The sequence below is a fragment of the Orycteropus afer genome, unplaced genomic scaffold (assembly GCF_000298275.1).
Source record: "Orycteropus afer afer isolate SDZICR_OR568_19922 unplaced genomic scaffold, OryAfe1.0 scaffold00115, whole genome shotgun sequence".
Taxonomy (NCBI): Eukaryota; Metazoa; Chordata; class Mammalia; order Tubulidentata; family Orycteropodidae; genus Orycteropus; species Orycteropus afer.
This window is the reverse complement of record NW_006921702.1, coordinates 3,669,890-3,697,407: the sequence shown is the minus strand read 5'-3', so window position 1 is coordinate 3,697,407 and position 27,518 is coordinate 3,669,890. Positions and strand designations below refer to the sequence as shown.

The following is a 27,518-nucleotide window of genomic DNA, read 5'->3' as shown; positions in this document are numbered from 1 at the left end:
TGTAAATCTTCACCCAAATCACAATAATAATAATAAAAACAAAGTAAAAGTAAGTGGACAAAATCTACATTGCATAAACACACAGGAACAATCACCAAAAAGAGAAAACAGGAAAAAAAAAAAAAAAACTATCTATGGAGAGGTTAATAAGAGAAAAGAGGTAGAGTAAGAGAATAATGAAGGAAAAAAAATGGGAAAAACGCAAAAAGAAAAACAAGTAATGGAGAGAACCATGAGAAAGAAAAAAAAAAAGGGAACCAGGAACAGGGAATAGAGAAAAAGCTGAAAACTGGAACCTGGTAAGAGTATAAGAAAGAATAACAATAAAAGGACAGGAAAAGAATAATAATAATAATTTTAAAACAGACAAAAGAAACATTCTTAAGAAAAACATGGGGGCGGGGAGGGAGAAATCTGGGCAGAGTAGGACAGAGCAACAGACTAGGATGTAACTCTTGCCACCCCAGAAGGTGGGTAGCAGTGAGGGATGGTTTCACTTCCATTCACCAAGAGGGTGTGGGGTATAAGTCTAACAAGGGGAATATCACACCTTTCCAATTGTTGGTGTCTGGAATGTCCTTGTGGTCCCTGGCAAGGGAGCCTATTCTTAGGTCCCTGTAATCTGAGAGAACGCTGTTGCTTTAAATATCCAAAATGATTGGACCACTTGTAAACATTCAAAATGGCTGTGCCCTCCTGACATCCAGAACGCCACAGCTCAGCCCATTCCCCTTTTTGCTGCTTCCTCTTTTATTCACTAGATACCAGTGGAGTCCTCCATGCAGCCCCTGGATAGCAGGGTCAATTTTTAGGTTAAATCTCAGATCCTAAAACCACTTGGCAATATCCAAGTTGTCTGTGCCATCCAAATCACTGACAGACCACAGCTCCGTGTCTCCGTTTTTAGTATTTTCATGCAGGTTCTTCTACATGTTGGAGTTTAGTCCAGTTCTGCATCCTTCCTTCCAAAGCAAAGGGCTCCAGGATTATCTTCTATATCTGTACTAATTAGTTCCCCCTTTCTTTGTTGAAGAGGATCTGTGTAGTTTGGCTGTGTATTCCACCATCTTGCTGGAATTCCTCCAACTCTTCGTTTCTTGAGTGGTGCATTTAATCTCTTGACATTCAATGTAATTATCAACAATTATGGATTTGTTGCTGTTATTCTGTTATGTGCTTTTTCATGGTGTTATTGATTTCTTTGTTCCATATAATTTTCTGTGCCGAGCTTGTTTTGCTTATGAATCATATTATCATTTGCTTTGTTGCTATTGTTTTAATAATTGCTAAATATTTGTGCTTGCCCTCTTTTTTATTTTGATGTGAAGGTTTATCATTTCTCTTTGAGGCTACCCTGTGATTTATAATTTTCTTCCCAAGTTTAGAACAGTCCATTTTACCTTGTGGTTGTCTTGACTTCCCTACCATTTAGAAGTTCTGTAACGACACACCTTTTTCCCTCTTTTGGGTTTGTAGTTATCCTCATTTGTCAATTGATGTCTCTGGTTCCCTGTTTACAATCTTGTAGGCTTATTTACTTTGGATACTTCCATAACTGAGTTGGTTTCTGGGTTATGTCATCATGTGTGTTAATGGTCGATTGTTGTTTGCTGTTGTTGGTTCTCTGTCCAAAGGACTCCCTTTACTTTCTTTTGTAAGGTTGGTCTGATTTGAAAAAATTCCTTTAATTTCTGCTTATCTGGAAATGCCCTAATTTCACCATCATATTTGAAGGAAAATTTCACTGCATATATAATTCTTGGTTGGTAATTCTTTTTCATTCAGGGTTTTATATATAACATTCTATTGTCTTCTTGGTTGTATGGCTTCTGCAGAGAAATCCAAGCTTAGTCTTATTTGTTACCCCTTATAGGTAACTTTTCGTTATTCCTGTGCCAGTTCAGTATTCCTTGTCTTTGGTTTTGGTGAGTTTGATGATGATCTGTCTTGGTGATTTTCTCCTGGGGTCTATCCTGTTTGGGGTTTTTGGACTTCTTGAATGGATATACTCTCATCTTTCATCATACCAGGGAAATTCTGTTCCAACAAATCTTCAACAATTTTCTCTGTGGTTTTATTTAGCTCTTCCTGTTCTGGAATTCTGATTACACATGGGTTTTTCCTTTTGATGACAACCCAAATGAACTTTAGGTTTTCTTCATTTTGTTTTGATCTTTTCTCTGATTGACCTCTTTCCAAAGAAGTATTGAGGTATTTGTCTTCAATCTCACTAAGTTGTCTTCCATTGATTCAATTCTACTCCTTTGCTTGTTCGATGAATTATCTATTTCTGAGAATTTAGTATTATTCTTCTGGATTTTTATCTGTAGATTTTGTATCATTTCTCATTGTCATTTATTTTGTCATTTTTTCTTATATTGTCTTTTGAAATTGTTCTAGATTTTTGTCTGTGTTTTCCTCAATTTTGTCAGTGTTTTAGTTGATCTGTCTCTCAATCCATTGAAGGTACCTAAATATAATTCTTCTGAATTCCTTATCAGGGAGTTCCAATGCTGCATCTTCCTCAGGGATGTGTTCTGGGTCTGTATCCTGGTCCCTTGTTTCTCTTGCTTTTTCTTGCTTCTCTATGTGGACTGTGATGTTGTGTTTGTCTCTGAGACTTTGTAGCATTTTTGTGTTTATATTTAATTGGTGATTGTATGTTGAAGCAATTTGCCCAAGATTTTTATTTTCTTTGTTTTGTTCAAATGTTATCTATGTAAGCAGGATACTGTATTCCTGTAGATGCTAGTTAGCAGCCCTTATACACTTCCTACCTGTCTCCTTTCCTGTTGTCAGCCCCCCATATGTCTCTGCTGTCCTTGGCAAGTGGAGCCTATTCTTAGGTCCTGTTTTCATTCAGATTCTTTCACTAGTTAGTGCCTAATCCACTTCTGTATACTTCCTTTCAAAGCTTAGGGCTCCAGGGTTATCTTCTGTATCTCTGTCAACCGGTTTCTTTTTTCTTTGTTGCAAAGGGTTTGTGTAGCTTTTCTAAGTATTCCACCATCTTACCAGAAGTCCATATATCTTGTTTTTTTAAAAAATGCTAAGATTCACCACTTTTAACAACTATCAGTTATTGATCAGCCATATCTCAGGCACTTTGCAAGCATTATTGGTCCCCCTCACTGTCACTTGCTTGGTGACACTTTCTTCCACAGGTTTCAGTCAAGGTCACCTAGGTGAAGTAACTTGCCCAAGGCCCTTAGGTAAGTCACTCTCTGAAAGTGTAATCTTCTTTGTGACAACTGTACTTCTTTCAAAACAGGAATCTTTCTTCTTATGTTCGGTAACAGGCCATTTTTTATAACTTCATTTAAATAAAGTCAATTCACTTTACTAAAGAAGATATACAGGCATCCAACAAACACATGAGAAAATGCTCACAATCACTAGTCATTAGAGAGATGCAAATCAAAACAATGAGATATCATCTCACCCCAGCAGTAAAAGCAAAGCTCAACAAGGCAGAAAATAACAAATGCTGGTCAGGATGTGGAGAGATTAGAACTCTCATTAACTGCTGGTGGGACTATAAAATGGTTCAGCCACCATGGAAAATGACACGGAATTTCCTTAAAAAAATTAGAAATAGAAATAGCATTTGACCCAGCAATTCCACTACTAGGAATATATCCTAAAAAAGTGAGATCCAGGACATGATCATATGTACACCCATGTTCATTGCAGCGCAATTCACTACAGCAAAGAGATGGAAACAACCTAAGTGCCCATCAACAGATGAATGGATAACCAAACTATGGTACATTCATACAATGGAATATTATGCAACATTAAAGAATAATGAAGAATCCACAAATCACCTGGAAAAATTTGGAGGACATTATGCTGAGTGAAATAAGTCAATCACAGTAGGATGAATATTATATGAGTCCATTATTATAAAAAGTCAAGGAAAGGTTTATGCAGGAATGTATGTTTACCATCTTTTTTGGTTACCAGGGATGGGAGGGAGGGAGAGGGAAATTTGATGATTAGTTAAGAGTCATGTTTTGATTTGGGTGAAGGAAAAGGCAATATAACAAAAGGTATATTTTTATATATCATGTGACCAGCACAGTAACAACAGGAAAATGAGGACACAGAAACATGCACAAAAGATATAGACAACTGAGGGAAATACAATTACATACACAATACTACATTACCAGTAACAACAAACACTAGTGTATGGGTAAATACATAGACAGGTGAGAAGATCAGGTGTGGGTAGGTGAACAGGAATATACCCATGACCATAGATAGATTTGTCTGATGATATCCTTACACGTGTATTTGTGCTACAAAATTTATCCATATACATTACAGAAGTAACAGAAGGCAAGGTTGTAGTAGCTTCTGCATGATGACTAAGCACCTTGAGGGAGTGAGTCTCCAGGCCTGCAGGCTTGGAATCATGGGATTAGGGGATATCAAGCTCAGTTGGCACAACATAGTAAATAAAAATCTTGTTCTATATTCTACTTTGGTGAGTAGTGACAGGAGTCTTAAAAAACTTTTGATCAGCCATCTAAGATGCAACTATTGGTATCCCCTTGTGTGGAGCAAAGGAGAGTAAAGAAAATCAAAGTCATATGGCAATTACTCCAACGGACTGGTGGACAAGGGGAACCTCAGCCTTCATGACTCTGAAACAAGATAAACTAGACAGTGCCCAACTACCAATGCCTACCACTGGGAAAGGGGTCAAAATTGGAGATCCAGGATAGAGTGGGAGGAAAAATGTGGAATAAAATTCAAAAACACAAAAATGACCAGAAGTAATGGTTGGATAGAGATTGGTAGAACCCCTGAGACTATGATCCTGGGTTATCCTTTGGACCTGGACTCATTTCCATGGATTAGGTCTCTGCCAAACAGTAGAAAGACCTATAAGCAGAACACCTACACCAGGAAGATGCACTCAAGGAGCTCTGGTAGCATAGTGCCTAACGCACTTGACTGCTAACCAGAAGGCTGGCGGTTCAAACCCACCAGCCACTCCTCGGAAGGAAGGTTGGGCAATCCTACTTCCGTAGTGATACTGCCTCGGAAACCCAAGGAGGGGTCGCTATGAGTCAGGGCCGACTCGACGGCAAATAACAACAACACCCTAGAGAGATGCACCCCTTAGATCAATCAACCATGAGATATCAGAAGGGCAGCATTTGCATAGAGGAAAAGCTGGAGAGATAGAAATCCATGGATAAGAAGGACATAGGGAAGGAGTACTCATAGGGAGGAGATGGGAGGAGAGCTTTCTTTTTTTGTTGGGATTGTAATCAGGGCCGTGAAACTAAATGTGCATGAACTGTTGAAAGTAAAATGAATCTGCTTTGTAGATTTGCACTCAAATCACAATAAAAAATTAAAAAATAAATAAATCATCTTGCTTCATCCCTATGAAAATAAAGGCAATTTTTAAGGAATCTAACTCACCATCTTGCGTCTGTGTACAGGAGTTTAGAGGTCCGAGGCTTGGTTAAAGATGTCAGGTCTCCGAAGGGATTGTCAATATCATCAGCATTTGTGGACTCCACATAACCACTGTTGGGTGAAAAGAGAAAGAGAAGAAGACGTGTTTGCTTTTAAGAAAAACAGATAAACAATGTTCCAAATTTAATTTGAAATCTCCTTTGTAAAAACAGATCAAATCTCAAAATCCAAAACTAAACCACTCTCTTAAATGAGGCTAGATGATGGAACAATTTGTCTTTTCAAAAGAAAGAAATAGTGATTATCTCTTCTTTGAGTAAGAGTTATTAAGATCTTATGCTCTCAAGTTTGGACCAAAGTAAGAGTAACTACTGAGTGAAGAAATAGGCAGTTTGGCTAGCTCAGAGATATCCCTCCAGGCAGACTGAGAGGAAGCCCAGGGCAAGGCAGAGATCCAGAGTTGTTGGTTAGAGCTACTAAGAACCCTATAGGAATGGAAGGTTGGGCCGGGGATTGGGGGTCTGGGCAACAAGCTATGTGGCTTCAGGAGTATGAGAGGAGATCCTAGAAACTGAGTCTATGACTGTCAGGGAGAGAGTATCCGAGGGGCACTTTGGGGCTACTCAGAAACACTTGTCAACTGTACTGTACTGAAAAGGCATTAATAATGGGTTAGAAGACTAAACGTCTAGAACCCTCTGTTTTTCTTGGATCTACTTTGTTCCAAGGTTATTCTTTAATCTGAAGCAGAAGGGAAAGTCCAAAAAGGATGAATGTTTTTCTACCATAGAAAGTCTGATTTAAAGTTAGAAAAATAAGATGGTACATTCCTCCTCACTTCAGTGTTAGTAAGCACATCATACTCTCTTCATCATGTATAACAGTGTTTCTGGTTGACAACATCAAATAGTGGATTTTTTTATATTATAAAAATATAAAGTTATTTTATATTATAAAATAGTCGATTTAGGAAAACAGAAAAATACCACTCCTTTCTTTCATCAAAATTTTTAACAAACCTTTGATAAAATTCCTGATATTAGAAGGTGCTGTGCCAAGAGAACTTTAGAAGTCTGTAGGAGCACACATTGTTTTAAAAATTGAATTAAAGCATCAAGGATGGAAAGGAAGTATAATTTAGAAGTAAATCTAATATTTTAAAAAACATTATAAAACATTACTTACGTATAGAGAGGAATATATTTACTTCTAGAACTTGGACTCACACTTAGAAAAAGAGAAAATATGGACAATTGGTTTATCGATATTATCTTAATGAACATCAAATAATCACAATATTTTAAAAAAGACATTACAATTAAAATAATAACAAAGTATATAACTCATAGTAATTGATTTGCAAAAGTTTGGAATTGTGAAGAAGAATGATTTAAAGTAATTTTTAAGTGATGAAAATCACAAACAGAATAATTTGACCCCAAATTACTATTGACACACATGTCTCTCTGCTGACTTTCACTTATGATTTAGCTCTTTTTCAAAGCCCTTCCTCTGGCATCTTGCTTTTGATGTACTCTTCCTCAATGATGAGAAATGCAGTATTTGGCAAAGTTGGACCTCTAATTTTCCTGGACAAAGAATTTTAACATTCAAATGGATCTTACTGACCGACCATCCATTCTAATCTCCATTATAGAGATGAGGTAGCTGTGGCACATAAAGAAAGTAACTTCCTCAATATCACAGTTATTTCTGGGCACTATAAGATGCTCCAGATTCATCTTGTATTTTGGTGCTCTAGGTCTAGAACCAGCCATTACTCCAAGGAACTGTGGTTCTTTTTATTGGATAGTGGTATTAGAAACTAGGTCTGGGCACTAGGCCTGTTGTGGCTATTGGAGTGTCTTTCACTGCTTCTAGGCTCTCTACATGGACAGAACTAGGAAAAAATATATATATGTGCAAAATCCCATGTACATATCTACATTTATTTATTTATTTATCAATCTCCCTCTCTAAATTTACAGGATATCTCCTACTGTAATTCACACAGTTCATTCTAGCCTTTCTCTTACTTAATTGCAATTTCTTCCTTTGACTAAGAAACCTGGCTTCCCTTATTGACAAAATATTTACTAATTTGTTCAACTTTAATATATGTGTAAATAGTTTCAAAATTACCAAGCATGTCTCTATGAGAAAGAAAATATGCCAACTGTAGTGTTTATATACAGTTCTTCTTATATTTACCCTTACAGTATCTAGTTCAAATACTCTACTCAAATTTAAATAGATCAGCTCAGCTCTTTCCCCAACCCACTTAGGTATGGTTATGCCATTTATTTTTAATACAGATTCATTCTTCATAATCTTCATCATACTAGATTCTTTCACTATCCTGGTAGATTTTTCTTTTCTCTCTCTTTAATTACATTATATTCAGTAAATTTTATTATTTGCAATATATAGTATACAGTATATAGTTATATGGAGTCATATCACATAGAACAGTTCCATCACCCTAACTATTCCTTTTACAGGTCCTTTGTAACCCCTCACTTATCTCCAAATCCTGCCAACCACTGATCTATTTTTCATTCCTATAGTTTTGCCTTTTCCAGAATGTCAGATAAGTAGAATCATACATTATGTCCCCTTTCAAGATTGGCTTATTTTATCTGTAAAACTGCATTTAAGATTCATCCATGTTTTTTGTGTTACATTTGTTCCTTTTTCATTGCATGGATGGACTACAGTTTGTTTATCCATTCACCTAGTGAGGGACATCTTGGTGGTTTCCAGGTTTTGGCAATGAGGAATTAAAAAAAAAAAAAAAAGTTGTTATTGAGTTGATAGCAAGTCATGAGGACCTTGTGTGCTACAAAGCAGAAGTACCCTATTGGGTTTTCCTGGCTATAATCTTTATAGAAGAAGATTGCCTGGCCTTTGTTCCATGGTGCCACTGGGTGAGTGTAATGCATCAACTTTTATGTTAGTAATTGAGTGAAAATTACTTTCATAACCCAGGAACTTGATGATAATGAATAAAGCTTCTATAAATATTCACATACAGATTTTTGTGTGAACTCCTAGGAGGAACATACTCATAGAGGAATGTTCCAAGATGAATTGTACCCTCTGGAGTTATAGATGTGGCAATACTTACAAAGAGATATTACTTTTAATTTATCAACTGCTTTTTCACCAAAAACAAAAACACGCAGTGGATCTATATAAACTGGAATTTTTTAAAATTAACATCTGTGTAAACTATTTTCTATTCAACCACACGTACATAAATAAAAAGATGTTAATACAGTTTCCTTATGAAAATTTCTGTAATACTAAGGATTAGTACCAATAAAGTTACATCTGTATTCATTTAAAAATATTTGAATGGGATTATTAACAATTCAGCTTGATATGTTTATAAGGATCTTATAATTTTTTATTTTAATATTTTATTTAAATGACTAACATTCAGTTTATATATTGGGATCTATTAGTTATATTGGGATGTTTTACACTTTTGCAAAAGCCATATTTTAAATAAACTGTATAAAAAATCATACCCATTATTTTTAGAATATGGCCCAATAAAATGTAAGCTTACAGACAAGACTCAATGTTTTTCTCAGTATTGTTACTATTTGCATTTTCACAACCAGTAGTCAAACTTGATCAGGACTTTGTATTTTTCCATTTCATTCCTCTTTTTCTTCTAACAAGACAATTTATTTTAAGGGTCATTTATATTGGTTTCATTGAGGTGGTACAATTGTCAAATATTTAAAAAATGTTATCTTTGATAATGTTTTTTAATTACTGGAATTTAGTAAAAAAAATTCTCATTAATTTTGCTAACTCTAGGCCAAAGCCTCCTACACTTTGCTTTGAAACTAGATGTGATTATATAATAATCAAATGAAATGTTTAACATTAACCCTACCAATCGAGGTGATGATCAAACTGACCATGATAAAACCAGAAAATCAGAAGAGACTCCAATCAGCAAAAGATGGAATAAATTCTTCTTGGACAACCTGTGTTTGGCTTTTTTTTGCAGTCTGTAACTCACTGTATTCTTCATAATTGATTACAAAATTTGTCAAAATATATACAATTCTATATAAAGTTCCATGTGATTCATTCTGATATTTTCTATTTTATTTAATTTTTATAAAATGTTGATGTAACTCGCCATTGGCAACTAACAGGCTAAAAATCTCTGCCTTTCTCAAAATGGGCTCTAACAATTAATTATTCATGTGAATGGACTGGATCCCTCAATTATACCTCAAGCGAAATCAATTTCAACTGGTTTAAAAGGATAAATATGAAAAGAAAAACTATAAACCTCTTAGAAAGAAAAAGTGAGAATATCTTTATTACTTCAGGGCAAGGACATATTTCTTTAAAACTTCACAAAAAGCATAAACCTTGAAGCAAGACGCTAATAAATTCAACTACTTTAACATTAAAATTTTCAGTTTAAGAAAACACCATAAAAGTAGAAGACACACTGATTAGAGAGACTTTGATGCATATTAACAATAAAGGATCTTTATCCAGAATATTAAATATAAAATTACCTATAATCAATAAGTAAAAGGCAACACAACAGCAAAAGGGGCAAAATATATAAGCAGTCAAGTTATAGAAGTGAAAATCCAAAAAAACAATCAACTTAAAAAAATGCTCATTAGCAATCTGGTACAGGTAAGTTAAAATAACAATGAAGTACAGTTTCACACTCATCAGGTTGACAATTTTTTTTGAGCATTCCAAATGATGGAATTTGAGCATTACCAAATGATAGTGTGAAGTGAGAGGAATTCAATTATTTGCTGATGGGAGAGTCCATTGTTACAACTCATTTGGAGAAGAATATGGCAATATTTAGAATATAAAGAAATGCATACCTATTGACCCAGCAATTCCAGACATAGCATGTATATACAAAACCCTGAAATAGTTTCACATTTGCATATATGGAGCTATGGGAGCACTGCTTTCAATTGCGAGAAAAATCAGAAGAAATGATAAATTATAAAAATTGGTGCATAAATTTTGGTAAATCCAAACTATACCTAGAGATACAGATATCATGAATACCTAGAGATACCGATATCAAACTATATGAATCTTGCAAACACAATACTGAATAAAAAATATTAAATTGTATATGCATTATATCAGCTACATCAAGTTTATAAACATGAACATAGTACATATATTGATAAACAATATGATATATTTTAAAGAGGAGCTCTGGTAGCATAGTGCCTAAGGCACTTGACTGCTAACCAGAAGGCTGGCGGTTCAAACCCACCAGCCACTCCTCGGAAGGAAGGTTGGGCAATCCTACTTCCGTAGTGATACTGCCTCGGAAACCCGAGGAGGGGTCGCTATGAGTCGGGGCCGACTTGACGGCAAACAACAACAACAACAATATTTTAAAGTGTTAAAGAAATGCACAGCTATATTAAACATCAAATCCAGAACAGTAATGATGATCCCTGAGGAAGGCAGATATGCATAGAGAAAAGTATACGTGGGCATCCATGGTGTTGGTAACATACTATTTTGAAATTATATCATATTATTATTCATATATTTTTGTATATATGAAATATTCAAAGGTAAATTAAAAAAAATAAAAACTTTTATTATGAACTGGATTGTGGGTTATGGTCAGAATAAAAGTAGAGAGAAAATTGTGACATTTTCAAAGGCAAAAACAAGTTTTTTAGATTAAACACACAAAATTACATATATGGCAATATTAGTAGTAAGCCTATAGTTTCTAGCCTATAAAATAACTGTATGATACAAAATTATATGATACAAAACTTGATAAAAATAGCTATTAGAATTCCTTTTATATGAACTTCATTAATTATTGCAACACTATAATTTTTCATAAGGAGCTCTGGTGGCGTAGTGTCTAAGGCATTTGATTGCTAAACAGAAGGTTTGCAGTTCAAAACTCCAAGCTGGTCTGTGGAAGGAAGACTGGGCAATCTACTTCCGTAAAGATTTACCGCCTGGGAAACCCAAAGGAGGTCACTATGAGTTGGAATCCACTCGAAGGCAGTGAGTTTTGTTTTGTTTTTGTACTTTTTCATATAAAATTATTTTTAAAGGAGTCCACACTTTAAAATGTTTGTGGTATACTTAATGCAGTAATTTTAAAAAGGATCAAGAGGAAATGAAAGAAAGCAGGCTGCACGGCATAAAAATGGGATTTGGGCTATTTTTCAAGTCATAATGATTGGAGCCTCAGGATTTCTGGAATTCTTTCCAACAAAAGATATGCATCCTCCCACTCCATCTCTTTAACCTATGGATTATAGCATCAGATTCTTAATTATAAATGATAGTAAAAAATCTAATAATGAGAACATTAGAGATAAAACTTACAAGGTAATTGGTTTGACTGGTGCCAAGAACGATCTTGCTTGAAATCTGTCCCAGAGTCCACCAACCATCTAAAATCATCACCAAAACCAATGTCAGATATTGAATGAATACATCATTGTAAGTTACAATGTATAAACATTAGCACCTTAAGCAGCCATCTCTGCACAACAGCCAAGTCCCTGCTCATACAAGTATCTCTAGAAATTCCGAGTTTGGCTCTAGAGCCATTGCTGCTCTCTGCTCTGCTCTCAGAGCCTCGATTTCAGTGTGTCATCTCATAGATAGAGTCTGGCTCATTATCCAGTTCCTTCATATGGACGCCCATGTGAAAGGTCTGGTTTTAGTTTCTATCAGTAGATCCACATTGGCCAACACTCTACAACCCCAGGCCATTCTTTTCTTTCCAGGTCAGCTCAGATCCTAAGTTTTGAACCTCATGTTACCTAGACAGTGACTTTGGATACTAACATAATTTGACACCATGGAATATAAAATCAAGTTTTAGATTTTTAATGGAATTATAAGTTTTCACAAGATATAAAAATAATTTGAAATAGTTTAGAGATTTTTAAAAAATAGTTACAAGGAACCATGCATACTTTTTTTTCCTTTAATTTATTTTAATTTCTATGTGAAAATCTTGGGCTGAAGTCTTTGCATTAAATCTGTTTTTCTTCTCTTGTTAACATTTTTCATTTTAGAACTGAAGAGATTGTATAAGGTAATGTGACTTCCTTTACTTGGGGCCTATGTTCCCATTAAGGGTCTAGTTTACAATTGTATTTCACTATAATTGGTTTCCTTTTTAATACTTTGCATTTTATATATCCAAAAACTTCATTATGAAAAGTAATTAAAGGACTTATCCAGATTTTTTAATGCGTATATATGGCACAAAAAGATGAGGGAATCAACAGAAACAGAAGGTGCTTTGTAAGCTTATAGCAGGGACATTTAATTCAGTGTTGGCTGTTCACAAATGGGGTCTAAGATCAAACCTGAAGATAATGAAGGATACAGAGAGTCATGCAAGCAGTGGACCACCATTTGCAAAAGATGTCAACTGAAGAAAACACATGGCACACTTGATTTGAGAGTTCAGCAGAGATAAGATTGAATATATTGTAGGGGGTGATGTTTGGATAGCAGCATGAAAGAGCAAAAGAAAGAAAGTGAGAGGAAAGAGGCTGAGGAATTATGAGCCAATAATGGAAATTTGGGTATGAGTGTACCAAGAATATGACCTTAATTTTATTTTTTTTCTAATGATGGATTTTAATAAATGGAATAAGAAAAACAGACTTAGCTTTAGAAAAATAATGTTGGCTACAGTGTTGATATAATAATCCAGAATAATCTAGAATTCTTCTAGATGCTCAGAGATGAAAAGAACAGCCATATCTACTGACCACTTGGTATGCTTCATTTTGTTAGATAATAAAAGTTGTATGACATATGGATTTCCCATTCTGCCTTGAAAAGTACAGAGCTAAATCCTAGATTCAATTTCAGGAACTATTTTTATGAGAATAGAATACAGATTTTCTGGCAGAATCATCTCTGCCCGTTCTCATCATTATTTACTCATTTTATGATTCAATTTTATAAATAAATGAAGTCATTACCTCTGTGTGTATAATGATAAGCTTCTCAAATTACTTTTGGGAGAGAGGCAGACTTTTAATAGTGAATAAAATTTTTCAATATTAGTAATATTAAATAATATGCAATCATCAATGAATTTTATGATTATAGACATATACGTGTACATGTATCAGAAGAGACTCTAAAATTGTTCTTGAACAGAGAGTGGCAAAAGGAAGAAATATTGAAATAATACAGCTGAACACAAGATATCAAAGGGCAGCTAGAGAAGACAAAGTAAAGTATTATAATGAAATATGCAAAGATGTGGAATTAGAAAAACAAAAGGGAAGAATACACTCAGCATTTCTCAAGCTAAAAATACATAAGAAAACATTCAAGCCTCAAATAGCAATATTGAAAGATGCAATGGAAAATGCAACACACTGCTGTGGAGTCGATCTGACTTACTGAGACTCCTCTTTGGGTTTCCAAGGTGGTATCACTATGGAAGTAGATTGCCCAACCTTCCTTCTGAGGGGGGACTGGTGGGTTTGAACCGCCAGGCTTCTGGTTAGCAGTCAAATATTGAACAATGCAGAAAGTATCAAAAGAAGATGGAAGGAATACACAGAGTCCCTGTACCAAAAAGAATTGGTCAATGTTCATCCTTTTCAGTAGGTGGCATATGATCAAGAACCAATGGTATTGAAGGAAGAAGTCAAAGGAATTTGTGAAAAACAAGGCTCCAGGAATTGACAGAATACCTATGGAGCTGTTTCAACAAATGGATGCTTTCCTGGAGGCACTCATTCAGCTCTGCCAAGAGATTCTGCCAACTGACTGGAAGAGATTCATATTTGTACCCATTCCAAAGAAAGGTGATCCCACAGAATGCAGACATTATCAAACCATATCATTAATATCACATGCACGTAAAATCTTGCTGATGATAATTCAAAAATGGTTGCAACAGTATATTGACAGAGGACATCCAGAAATGCAAGCTGGATTCAGAAGAAGATGTGGAATGATGGATATGATTGCTGATATTAAATGGATCTTAGCTGAAAGCAAAGAATACCAGAAAAATGTCTACCTGTGTTTACTGACTATGCAAAGGCATTCAATTGTGTGAATCATAACAAATTATGGATAACATTGAAAAGAATTGGAATTCCAAAACATTTAATTGTGCTCATGAGGAACCTGTACATAGACCAAGAGGCAGTTGTTTAAACAGAACAATGGTATACTGCATGGTTTAAAATTAGGAAGGGTGTGTGTCAGGGTTGTATCCTTTCACCATACTTATTCATTCTGTATGCTGAGCAAATAATCCAAAAATCCTGACTAGATGAAGAAGAATGAGGCACTGGTATTGGAGGAAGACTCAAACTTGCTTGCTGAAATTGAAGATAACTTAAAGCACTTGCTAATGAAGATCAAAAACTACAGTCTTCAATATGGATTACACCTCAACAAAAATAAAACAAAAATTCTCGCAACTGGACCAATAACCAACATCATGAGAAATGGAAAAAAAGATTGAAGTTGTCAAAGATTTCATTTTATTTGGATCCATATTCAACACCCACTGAAGTAGTAGTCAAGATACCAGATATGGTATTGCACTGGGCAAATCTGTTGTAAAAGACCTCTTTAATGTGTTGAAGAGCAAAGATGTCACTTTGAAGACTAAGGTCACCTAACCCAAGCCATGGTATTTTCAATCAACTCATATGGATTTGAAAGCTGGACAATGAATAAGGAACACCAAAGAAGAGTTGATGCCTTTGAATTGTGGTGTTGATGAAGAATACTGAAAATACCATGGACCTCCAGAAGAACAAATTGATCCTGGAAGAAATGTATCTGGAATGCTCCTTAGAAGTGAGAATGGCCAGACTTCATTTCACCTACTTTGGTCATGTTACTCGATGAGACCATACCCTGGAGAAGGATATCAGGCTTGATAAAGTGTAGGGTCAGAGAAAATGCACAAAATCCTCAAGGAGATGGATTGATACAGTGGTTGCAATGATGGGCTCAAGCATAGCAAGGATTGTGAAGATGGTGCAGGCTCAGGCAGCATTTCATTCTGTTGTACGCAGGGTCACTATGAGTTGGAATATACCTAATGTCACCTAACAACATCATGTGTATGTGTATTTGGTTCTTTCAGTAATTCTCAACAATAAAATAAGCATTGCTGTGACTAAATAGTTTTGGAGTTCAGTTCAGTAACAGAAATAATAAGCTGTTAATCAGCAATGTTCGCTAACCTGCGTTATCGCTGGCAATCTTTCATATCGCTTCAGTGTAGAATATTGTGAGATGAGATCACTACCTTTTTCCACTGTTGTTTCTTTTGGATCAAGTTTTGGTGGTAGCATCTTGTCCCAAGGAACATCTTCATAAGCTCTATGATATTATCAAACAAGAACATTTTATTTAAAAAGTATGTATTCACTTGATATGATTCATAACAATACCATATAGATGGTAGGTAGAATTCTACAAGGTTCCCAAGATTCTCATCTTCATTTAAGAGTGGGTAGGACTGTGAATATGATGCAAGATCACTCACATGATTATGTTATGTTATATAAAAAAGAGATTTTGCACATACAATTAATATTCATACTCAGGTGATTTTGAGTTGATCAATAAGGAGATTATCTTGGCTGGGCATGACCAACACAGTTGAAGTGTAAAATGAGACAAAAAATAGTAGCAGATGGATTTGGATTCCAGGGACCTAAAAACAGGCTCAATTTGCCAAGGACAGCAAGGACATACAGGAGGCAGACAATGGAAAAGGATACAGGAGGTAAGTGTATAAGTGCCACCAACAAGCAAATAGAGGAGCACAGCACCATACCCTGCTTATGTAGATATATACAAAGAAAATTAAAATTGTGGGCAAGTCACTCCAGCATATAATTACCAATTAAACATTAACACAAAAACATCAAGATGCTGCAGAGATAAGAAAGCATCACAATCCACACAAAGAAGCAAGATAAAGCAGAAGAAACAAGGGACCAGGATACAGATCCAAAACATATCCCTCAGGAAGACACAGCATTGGAAATCCCTGATAAGGATTTCAAATGAATCATATTTAGGTACCTTCAACAATTTGAGAGACAGATCAAGGAAAACTGACAAAATTGAGGAAAACACAGAGAAAACCCTACAACAATTACAAAAGTCAATATAAGAACAAAATGACAAAATGAATGAAAAATGAGAAATGATACAAAATCTGCAGACAGAAATCCAGAAGATTAATACTAAATTTTCAGAAATAGATAAATCATTGAATGGGCAAAAGAGTAGAATTGAATCAATAATGGAAGACAGAATTAGGGAGATTGAAGGCAAAAACCTCATTACTTCTTTGGAAAGGGAACAATAAGAAAAAAGGTCAAAATAAAATGAAGAAAGCTTAAGGTTCATGTGGGATACCATCAAAAGGAATAACCTATGTGTAATTGGAATTCCAGAACAGGAAGAGACAAATAAAACCACAGAGAGAACTGTCGAAGATTTGTTGGAAGAGAATTTCCCTGGTATGATGAAAGATGAGAATATATCCATTCAAGAAGTCCAATGAATCCCAAACAGGATAGACTCCAAAAGAAAATCACCAAGACATATCATCATCAAACTCACCAAAACCAAAGACAAAGAAAGAATACTGAAAGCATACAGGAAACGAAAAGTTACCTAAAAGGGGAAACCAATAAGAATAAACTTGGATTTCTTGGCAGAAACCATGCAGGGAAGAAGAAAATGGGGTGGTATATATAAAACCCTGAAAGAAAACAACTTCCAAACAAGAATTTTATACCCGGCTGTTCTGGTTACCTAGTACCACTCTGACAAGAATATACCACAAATGGGATGGCTTGAACAAACAGGAGTTTATTCTATCACAGTTTGGAGGCTTTAAGTCCAAGTTCAAAGTGCCAGGCTCTATGGGTTAGGTGAAAGCCCCTTGACCTTGGGCTTCAGCTCTGTCTCTTGCTTCCAGCACACTGAAGCTAGAGGTGTCTCTTCACTCACACAGCTACTGGCTTCTGAGGCTAAGAAGCCTAAGGTCGACAAATAAAAAGGCACAGTTCCGATGTTACCAAACCACATGGTAGGCCATTAATTTAAGTTCATTGTAAGTCCCATGGTTGGCAGAGCATGGCAGGCAGCTGAACAGCAACATGGCTACATGCAGGGTCCAAGCATGCCATAAGCTACAGACTATTCCCCAAGGCTTCTGCTTATATACAGGAAGCAGACCACATTCCCGAAGGCAGCTACTCAGCTGCTCACAGTAGATTCCACCATGGAGTTGATTACCAGTATCATCATGCAGAATACTACATCCAGCTGCCCAGCCACTCAACCAGGCCCAGCCAAGTTGATACACAAACTCAACTACCATACCAGGTTCTAGTTTTCAGTGTTTCCTCTCTTCCCTATTCCTAGTTCCCACCTCTTTCTTTCTTTCTTGTGGTTCTCCCCATTCCTTGTATTTCTTTTTGCATTTTCCCACTTTTTTTCTTCATTATTCTCCTACTCTTATCTCTTTTCTCTTATTCCCCCCACACCAGATATTGCAAGTTTTTTTTTCTTTTTCTTATTCCCCCCACTTTTCTATGCATGTTTCTTTTAGCTTCTTAAAGTATTTCTTTAAATATGTTCTCTCATTGATTGCCTCTTCTTCTTCTTTTTTCTCTTTTTAGTGATTGTTCCTGTGTGTTTATGCGTTGTGTGTTTTTTGTCCTCTTGATTTTAATTTTGATGGTTTTTCGATTGTTGTTTTGTCTAACTGAGTGGGAGACAGCAACAGTACCTGTACAACACAACCATGCCTTTACCTTCTGCACCTTACTGAGTGACATCCACCACTTCCTTCTGCACCAACTGACCAATGATACATGACCAGCAATAACAGCATGCCTCACCCTTAACTGCTCTTCACAAGCAGTTAACAGAGATCTGCACAGCCACTCTCATTCTCTATAACAGCCACCAGGAGACAGGTGGTGAGTGCATATGAGTTCTGCTAACAAGCCCATAGAGGAACACAGTATCCTGCTTATTCAGATACATACAAAAAAAGAAAGAAAGAAAATGAAAATCTTTGGCTAATTACTCAAGCATAAATCACCAATTAAACACAACACACAATGTCTCAGAAACAACAGACCATCGCAGTCCACACAAAGAAACAAGATAAAGCAGTAGAAAAAAGGGAGGAGGATATAGACACAGGACACATCCCTGAGGGAAGAAGGAGCATTTGAACTCCCTGATAAGGAATTCAAAAAAATTACATTTAGGCACCTTCAATGGATTGAGAAATAGATCAAGGAAAACACTGACACAACTAAAGAAAACAGACAAAACCCTAGAACAATTTTGGAAGAAAATACAAGAACAAAATGACAAAATAAATAAAAAACTAAAAATGATACAAAATCTGCAGATAGAAATCCAGAAGATTAATACTAAATTTTCAGAAATAGATAACACATTGAAGGACAAAGTAGTAGAATCAAATCAATGCAAGACAGAATTAGTGAGATTGAAGACAAATACCTGAGTACTTCTTTGGAATGGGATCAATAAGAAAAAATATCAAAATAAATGAAGAAAGTCTAAGGCCCATGTGGGCTATCATCAAAAGTAATAACCTACACATAATCAGAATTCCAGAAGAGGGAGAGAAAAAGAAAACCACTGTGATAATTGTCCAAGATTTGTTGGAAGAAAACTTCCCTGATGTGATGAAAGATGAAAATATATACATTCTGGTAGTCCAATGAACCCCAAAGAAATAGACTCCAAAAGAAAATCAGCAAGACTTGTCATCATCAAACTCACCAAAACTAAACACAAAGGAAGAATCCTGAAAAGCATCATGGGGAAAACAAAAGGTTACCTAAAGGGCAACCAATAAGACTAAGTTCTGATTTCTTGGCAGAAACCATGCAAATGAGAAGGCAATGGGATGATAAATATAAAACCCAGAAAAAGAAAAAATTTCCAACCAGCAATTATATACCCAGCAAAATTGTCCCTCAAATATGATGGTGAAATTAGAATATTTCATGATAAGCAGAAAGTAAGGGAATTTGTTAAAACAAGACCAACCTTACAAGAGATACTAAAGGGAGTACTTTGAACAGAAAACCAGTAATAGTGAAAAATAACCACCCATTAATACACACGATGACATAACCTATAAACCAACACAGGTATGGAAGTATCCAATGTAAAACAAGTTTACAACATTGGAAACAGGGAACTAGAGACATCAATAGGCAAATGAGGATAACTACACACCAAAGAGAAGGAATAACTAGTGTAGTTACAGAACTTCTAAATCATGAGGAAGTCAAGAGAGTTGCAAGATAGAATGGACTATTCTATTATAATTTTCTCTGGGAAAAATTATAAATCACAGAGTAACCTCAAAAAAAAAAAAAGATGATAAATCTTCACATCACAATAAAAATGAGGACAAGCACAAATATTTAGCAAATGCTAAAACAACAGCAACAAAAGAAATGCTAACATGATTCATAAACAAAATGATTTCAGCACAGAAAATTATATGGAACAAAGAAATCAGCAACACCACAAAAAAACACATAAAATTACAGCAACAAATTCATACTTGTTGTTAATTATACTGAATGTCAATGGATTAAATGCATCACTCAAGAGACAGAGAGTTTCAGACTGGATAAGAAAACATAATTCGTCAATATGCTTTCTATAAGAGACACACCTTAGAGACAAAGACAAAAAAAGACTAAAAATCAAACGTTGGAAAAGTTGTATCAAGCAAGTGGCAACCAGACAAGAGATGGGGTGGCAATATTAATATCTGGTAAAATTGACTTTAAGAGAAAAACCACCCTAAGAGACAAAGGAAGGGCATTATACAATGATTAAAGGATCAATTGAACAAGAAGATATAGCCATACTGAATATCTATGGACCCAATGAAAGAGACCCAAAACACATAAATCAGACTTTAACAGAATTGAAAAGACAAATAGATGACTCCACAGTCATAGTAGGAGACTTTAATACACCATTTTCAATCAAAGATTGGACAACTGTAAATAAACACAACAAAGACACAGAAGAACTAAACAATACAATCCACAGACTTGACCGTACAGACATCTACAGAGCTCTTTACCCAACAACAGTACAACAGACATTCTTTTCAAATGTGCATGGAACATTCTCCATGACAGGTCATATGTTAGGCCATAAAGCAAGCCTTAATAAATCTTAAAACACTGTTATACTGCAATGCATCTTCGCAGATCACAATGCTATCAAATTAGAAATCAACAATAGAAAGATCAAAGGGAAAAGAGCAAACACATGGAAACTGAACAACACCCTCCTTAAGAAAGACTGGGTAAGAGAAGAAATAAAAATTGAAATTCAAAAATTCCTTAAATCAAATAAGAAGACAAATACAACATACCACAGCAAAAACAGTGATCAGAGGCCAATTTATAGCAATAAATGCACACATGCAAAAAGAAGAAAGAGCCAAAATCAATACTTTAAACCAGCATCTCTAACAATTAGAAAAAGAACAGCGAGAAAAGTCCACAGTCACCAGAAGAAAGGAAAAATAAAGATTCAAGCAGAAACCAACAAAACAGAAAATAGAAATACAATAGAAAAAAATCAACAAGAGTAGAAGTTGGTCTTTTGAAAAGATTAATAAAATTGACAAACCACTGGCGAATTTAACAAAGGAAAAGAAGGAGAGAATACAAATACCATGAATAAGTAACAAATTGCATGACTTTACAACAGAACCAATCGAAATAAAGGGGATGAATTCAGGATACTATGAAGAACTGTACTCCAACAAATTTGAAAACCTGGAAGAAATGGGCAGATTTGTAGAAACATATTACTTACCTAAACTAACATAGACTGATGTGGAAAAGTTGAACAGATCCATAACAAAAAAAGAAATTGAACAGGTCATAAAAAAATTACCAACTAAAAAACGTCCTGGCCCAGACGGTTTCACCAGGGAATTCTACCAAATATTTAGAGAAGAAATGACAACAATCCTACTCAAACTATTCAAAAACATAGAAAAGGATGAAATCCTCCCTAATTCATTTTATGATGCAAGCATAACCTTGATAGCAAAACCAGGCAAAGACATCACTCAAAAGAAAAACTACGGACCAAAATCTCTCATTAAGATGCAAAAATCTTTTACAAAATCCTAGCCAATAGACACCAACAACCTATCTAGAAAGTAATTCATTATGACCAAGTGGGGTTCATATCAGGTATGCAAGAATGGTTCAACATCAGAAAAACAATCAACATCATCCACCACATAAATAAAACAAAGGAAAAGAAGCAAATGATCATACCAATTGATGCAGAAAAGGCATTTGATAAAATGCAACACCCATTCCTGATCAAAACTCTTAGCAAAATAGGAACAGAAGGGAAATTCCTCAACATAATAACACAGTGGCATTGAGGAAGAGGAAGACATAGAAAGGTGCATGAGAGGTACAGACAACAAAAATGAAACCTTTTGCACATAGAGTACTACATTGTCAGTGAAGGCAAACATTGATCTATAGGCAGAGATGGGTGGACAGGCTGAACTATTAGATATGTCTGTGCAGAGGGGAGTGCGCCCATGCCTAGGTATAGGATTGGCAGGCAATGTTTCTAAAAGTGTATTTGTGTGTTCTGTAAGAATTCCCAACTATATGGTAGAGCTGACAACGGACAAGGTTATAGTCACTTCTTGGCCACAGTCAGCCACCCAGAGGAAGCGAGTAGTTAGACCTGTGGGCTCGAGACCATACTTGCAGAGGACATCAAGCTTAATTGTCATTGTTCCACATTCTACTTTGGCGAGTAGCAACTGGGATCTTAAAAGCTTGCAAGCAGCCATCTAGATGCAACGATGGGTCTCTCCTTGTCTAGAGCAAAGAAGAATGAAGAAAACCAGACACACAGAAACAATTATTCCAAATGACTGGTACACTAGATAATCCTCAGCCTATATGACTATGAGACCAGAAGAACTAGATGGTGTCCAGTTACCACTGTCAACCACTCAGAAGGGGATCTATGTAGGAGATCGAGGATAGAGTGGAGCAAGAATGTGGAATAAAACTCAAAATCATAAAACCAAACAAACAAACAAAACAGGTTTGCTCGTCTGATGGAGCCTGGTGGAACCACTGATACTACGGCCCCTAGCTGCCCTTCATGGCTGGAACTGAACCCACTACTGTGGCTTCCAACAAAAAAAGACAGGCATATGTGCTCAAAATTTACATTAGGTAGATGCATGCCTTAGAGAGAATAGAAGGATTGTGTATGTACAGGAAGACAGCTCTGGGGACAGGAGTGCATGTGGAGGGGGAAACACAGGGAACAGGTAACTATGGGGAGGAAGTGAGAGGGGAGCTGTTGCATTGTAGAAAATTGCAGTCGATGTTTTGAGGCAAAGTGTACATGAACTGCTGTATGGAAAGTGAATTTACTCTGTAAACATTCACCCAAATCACAATAAAAATAAAAAAAGTTTAAAAAAAGAAGAAGAGCTGCCTCCTCAGTATAGATCTGGCTTTAATGATGTGGATAGTGTAAAGCTTTTGGAAATTCCATTTGCTGATGTGGCACAATTCAAAATGAGAGAAACAGCTTTTAAGATCCATTAATAATTGGAACATGTCATGTATGAAGTATGAATCTATGAAAATTGGAAGTTATTGGAAATGAAATTGAATGCTTAGGCATTAGTGAGCTGAAATGGACCTGTTGTGGCCATTTTGAATCAGATAATCATATGATCTACTATGCAGGGAATGACAAATGGAAGGATGTTTCAAGATCTGTCTTGAAATACAGTGCTGTCAGTGATAGGATAATATCCATACACTCGAGGAACACCAGTTAATAGTACTATTATTCAAATTTACACACCAACCATCAAAGCCAAAGATGAGGAAACCGAACATTTTTATCAACTTCTGGAGTCTGAAATTGACCAAAGGTGCAATCAAGATGTGTTAATTATCACTAGTGATTAGAATGCAAAAGTTGGAAACGAAGAATTATTAGTAGTTCGAAAATTTGGCCTTGGTGATAGAAATGCTGCTGGAGATTGCATGATAGCATTTTGCAAGATCAATGATTTATTCATTGCAAATACCTTTTCAACAACACAAATGCTGTCTATGCACGTGGACTTCACCAAATGGTGTACAGAGGAATCAGATTGACTACATCTGTGGCAAGAGGTGATGGAGAAGCTCAATATCTTCAGCTAAAACAAGGGCAGGAGCTGATTGTGGAACAGACCATCAACTGCTCATATGCAAGTTCAAGTTGAAGCTGAAGACAATTAAAAGAAGTCCATGAGAGCCAAAATATGACCTTCATTATATGCTTCCGGAGTTTAGAAGTCATCTAAAGAATAGATTTGATGCATTGAATACCAATAACTGAAAACCAGAGGAATTGTGGATGACATCAAGAACATCATCCATGTTGTTCAAAGGTCATTGAAAAGACAGGAAAGGAAGAAAAGATCAAAACCTATGTCAGAAGATCCTCTGAAACTTGCCCTTGAACGGAGAGTAGCTAAAGCAAATGGAAGAATCGACAGGATAAAACAGCTGAACAGAAGATTCCAAAGAGCAGCTTGAGAAGACAAAGCCATTTAGTATAATAAAAATATGCAAAGACCTGGAGTTAGAAAACCAAAAGGGAAGAACATGCTCGGCATTTCTCAAGCAGAAAGAACGGAAGAAAAAAATTAAGCCTTGAATTGCAACATTGAAAGATTCCCTGGGGAATATGTTGAATGATGCAGGAAACATTAAAAGAAGATGGATGGAATACACAGAGTCATTATACCAAAAAGAACTGGCTGATGTTCATCCATTTCAGGAGTTGACATATGATCAAGCACCAATGGTATTGAAGGAAGAAGTTGAAGCTGCACTCAAGGAATTAGCAAAAAACAAGGTTCCAGGAATTGATGGAATATCCATTGAGATGTTTCAACAAAAGGATGCTGCACTGGAGACACTCCCTTGGTTATGCCAAGAGATTTGGAAGACAGCTACCTGGCCAACTGACTGGAATATATCTACTATATTTGTACCCATTCCAAAGAAAGGTGATACCACATAATGTGGAAATTATCGAATAATATCATTAATATCACATGCAAGTAAAATCTTACTGAAGATAATTAAAAAATGGTTGCAGCAGTATATTGACAGAGAACTTCTAGAAATGCAAGCTGAATTCAGGAGAGGACATGGAATGAGGGATATTATTGCTGATGTCAGATGGATCTTGGCTCAAAACAAAGAATACCAGAAAGATGTTTACTTGTGTTTTATTGACTATGTAAAAGCATTTGATTGTGTGGATTATAACAAATTGTGGATAACATTGAGAAGAATGGGAATTCAGGAACACTTAATTGTACTCATGAGGAACCTGTGCATAGACCAGGAGGCTGTGGTTCAAAAAGAACAAGGGCATACTGCATGGTTTAAAATCAGGAAGGGAGTGCATCAGGGTTGTATCCTTTCACTGTACTTATTCAATCTGTATGCTGAGGAAATAATCCAAGAAGGTGGACTATATAAAGAAGAACTTGGCATCAGGATTGGAAGAAGGCTCATTAATAACCTGAGATATGCAACAATACAACTTTGCTTGCTGAAAGTGAGGATGATTTGGATTACTTACTGATGAAGATTAAAGACTACAGTCTGCAGTATGGATTGCACCTTAATATGAAGAAAAGAAAAATCCTCACAACTGGACCAAGAAGCAGTATCAAGATAAATGGAGAAAAGTTTGAAGTTGCTAAAGACTTCATACTACTTGGTTGTACAATCAATGCCAATGGTAGCAGCAGTCAAAACATCAAAAGACATATTGAATTGGGCAAATAAATTTATTACAAAAGATCTCTTTCTTTCAAGCACTAGAGAGCAGATATCTTCTTGAAGACTAAGATGCACCTAACCCAAGGCATGGTATTTTCAATCTCCTCATATGCATGTGAGAGCTGGACAATGAATGAGGAAGACCAAAGAAGAGTTGATGCTTTTGAGTTGTGGTGTTGGCAAAGAATGCTGAAAGTATCAGGGGCTGTTAAAAGAACCAACAAATCTGTGCTGGAAGAAGTGCAGCCAGAATACTCCCTGGAAGTGAGAATGGCCAGACTTCATCCCACCATCTTTGGTCATTTTTTCAGAAAGGACCATTCTCTGGAGAAAGATGTCATGCTTGGTAAAATGGAGGGTCAACGAAAGAGGGGAAGGCCCTCAACAAGATGGATTGGCACGGTTGCCACAACAATGAGCTCAGGTATAGTAGGAATCATGAGGCTGGCACAGGACGAGACAGTGTTTCCTCCTGTTGTGCATAAGGTTGCTAAGAGTCAGAGATGACTCGAAGGCACATAACAACAGCAATGACAACAATATATTCCTTTTATTTGCATAAACTTACTGGGGTAATACATGTATATTTTGTGAAACTCTAGGTGTAAGTATACTTTCAATTTGAATGAAGAAATGAATTTGAAATGTAAAGCATGCCTGTAGCATCCAGTAAATGAAAGAAAATAATGACAGCAAGCAAGTATGGCATGTTTTGCAGTACACATATATTGCTATTTCTTTATGTGGTGCTTTCTCTTTCTTTTCTCTTTCTAATCACACATTTCTCTGTGCCATGCATTTTGGCTTCCATTTTAAGCACTCTCCTGAATTCTAAATCCAATGATCAGTATCAATAATTAATTCTCAGGCCTCATCTTACTTGACCTATTTCCATAATTTAAAACAGTTCTTCACTCCTTCCTCTCTGAAACACTTTGTTAATTTGCCTTCCAAGTTCAAGAAGCTCTTCATTTTTGCTCATACCTCATTGGTTACTCTTTTTCAGTCTCCTTTGTTGGTTTATCTTTTTTCCTTATTAATATAGGGTTCTAGAACTTAGTCATCTTTACATGTTTAATTATACTTTATCCTGCTTCATCCTGTTCTATGGCTTTAAATACCCATCTATAAATTGTAATGCTCAGATCTATTTCTCTACCTCAAATTTCTCTCAGAATTTCAGATCCATCTATCCCAATGCCTACTTGACCTACCATGTACATGTTTATGTTAAACATGTCCAAAACTGACTAAATAAACATTTGCTGAATGAGTACATGAATTTTTTCCTTCACACGTTCTCTGCTATTCTTTTCTGTAATACTATACTACTTTTGGCAGTCACCTTCAGGGATCCAGGTAAGGAGAGGGACCCAGGCATGCCCAAAGAAGCAGGGTGGGAGAGTGGGAGAAAGGGTATTAAAAGGCCCTGGAACCAGGACAGAGGAGCAGTCAGCTGCAGGGATCCAGGTGAGGAGAGGGAACTCAGGCATGCCCAAAGCAGCAGGGCGGGAGAGCAGGAGAAAGGGGATTAAAAGGCCCAGGAACTGGGATAGAGGAGGAGTCAGCCACAGGGACCCAGGTAAGGTTGGTAGGAGAGGTTTCCAACAGGGAGAAAAACTTGTCTGTCAGGTTGTCCTACCATGGTGACGTGTTGATGTGAGTTTTGAGGCCGAGCCACTGGTGTTTCAAACCCAGCGGGATGCACATGGAGCACAGGTATCAGCCCAGTTTACAGACTGAGACAGACTAAGAAGAAGGAAGAGGCTGTCCACTTCTGAAAGAATTGGCCAGGGAAAACCTTATGAATAGCCAAGAAACACTGTTAGATACATTACCACACAACTTTATGAATAGTCCAGTTAGGTTAGAAGGCTCTCAAAATAGGACTGGGAAGGAGTTGCATCATCAGAGTAAACCCAGCCTTACTCATATGCATAAGGTAAAGCTTTCACGACCTCCATTTGCTGATATGGCATCACTCAAATTGAGGAGAAACAGCTGCAGACATCCATTAATCATCGGAACATGGAATGTACGAAGTATGAATCTAGGAAAATTGGAAGTTGTCAAAAAGGAAATGGAACACATAAAGATTGATAT

General features: G+C 36.2%; 1 protein-coding gene across 1 annotated transcript in view; it reads right to left on the bottom strand.

Annotated features, from left to right (window-relative positions):
• The window catches only part of SPATA48 (spermatogenesis associated 48), a 191,187-nt gene that overhangs the window by 47,552 nt on the left and 116,117 nt on the right, over positions 1-27,518 (bottom strand). The window contains exons 4-7 of the mRNA XM_007943934.1: positions 15,693-15,831; positions 11,824-11,891; positions 6,625-6,666; positions 5,443-5,550 (exon numbers count right to left, since the gene is read on the bottom strand). Coding sequence (XP_007942125.1) covers positions 5,443-5,550; positions 6,625-6,666; positions 11,824-11,891; positions 15,693-15,831 — 357 coding nt within the window. The remainder of the gene's footprint in view (positions 1-5,442; positions 5,551-6,624; positions 6,667-11,823; positions 11,892-15,692; positions 15,832-27,518) is intronic.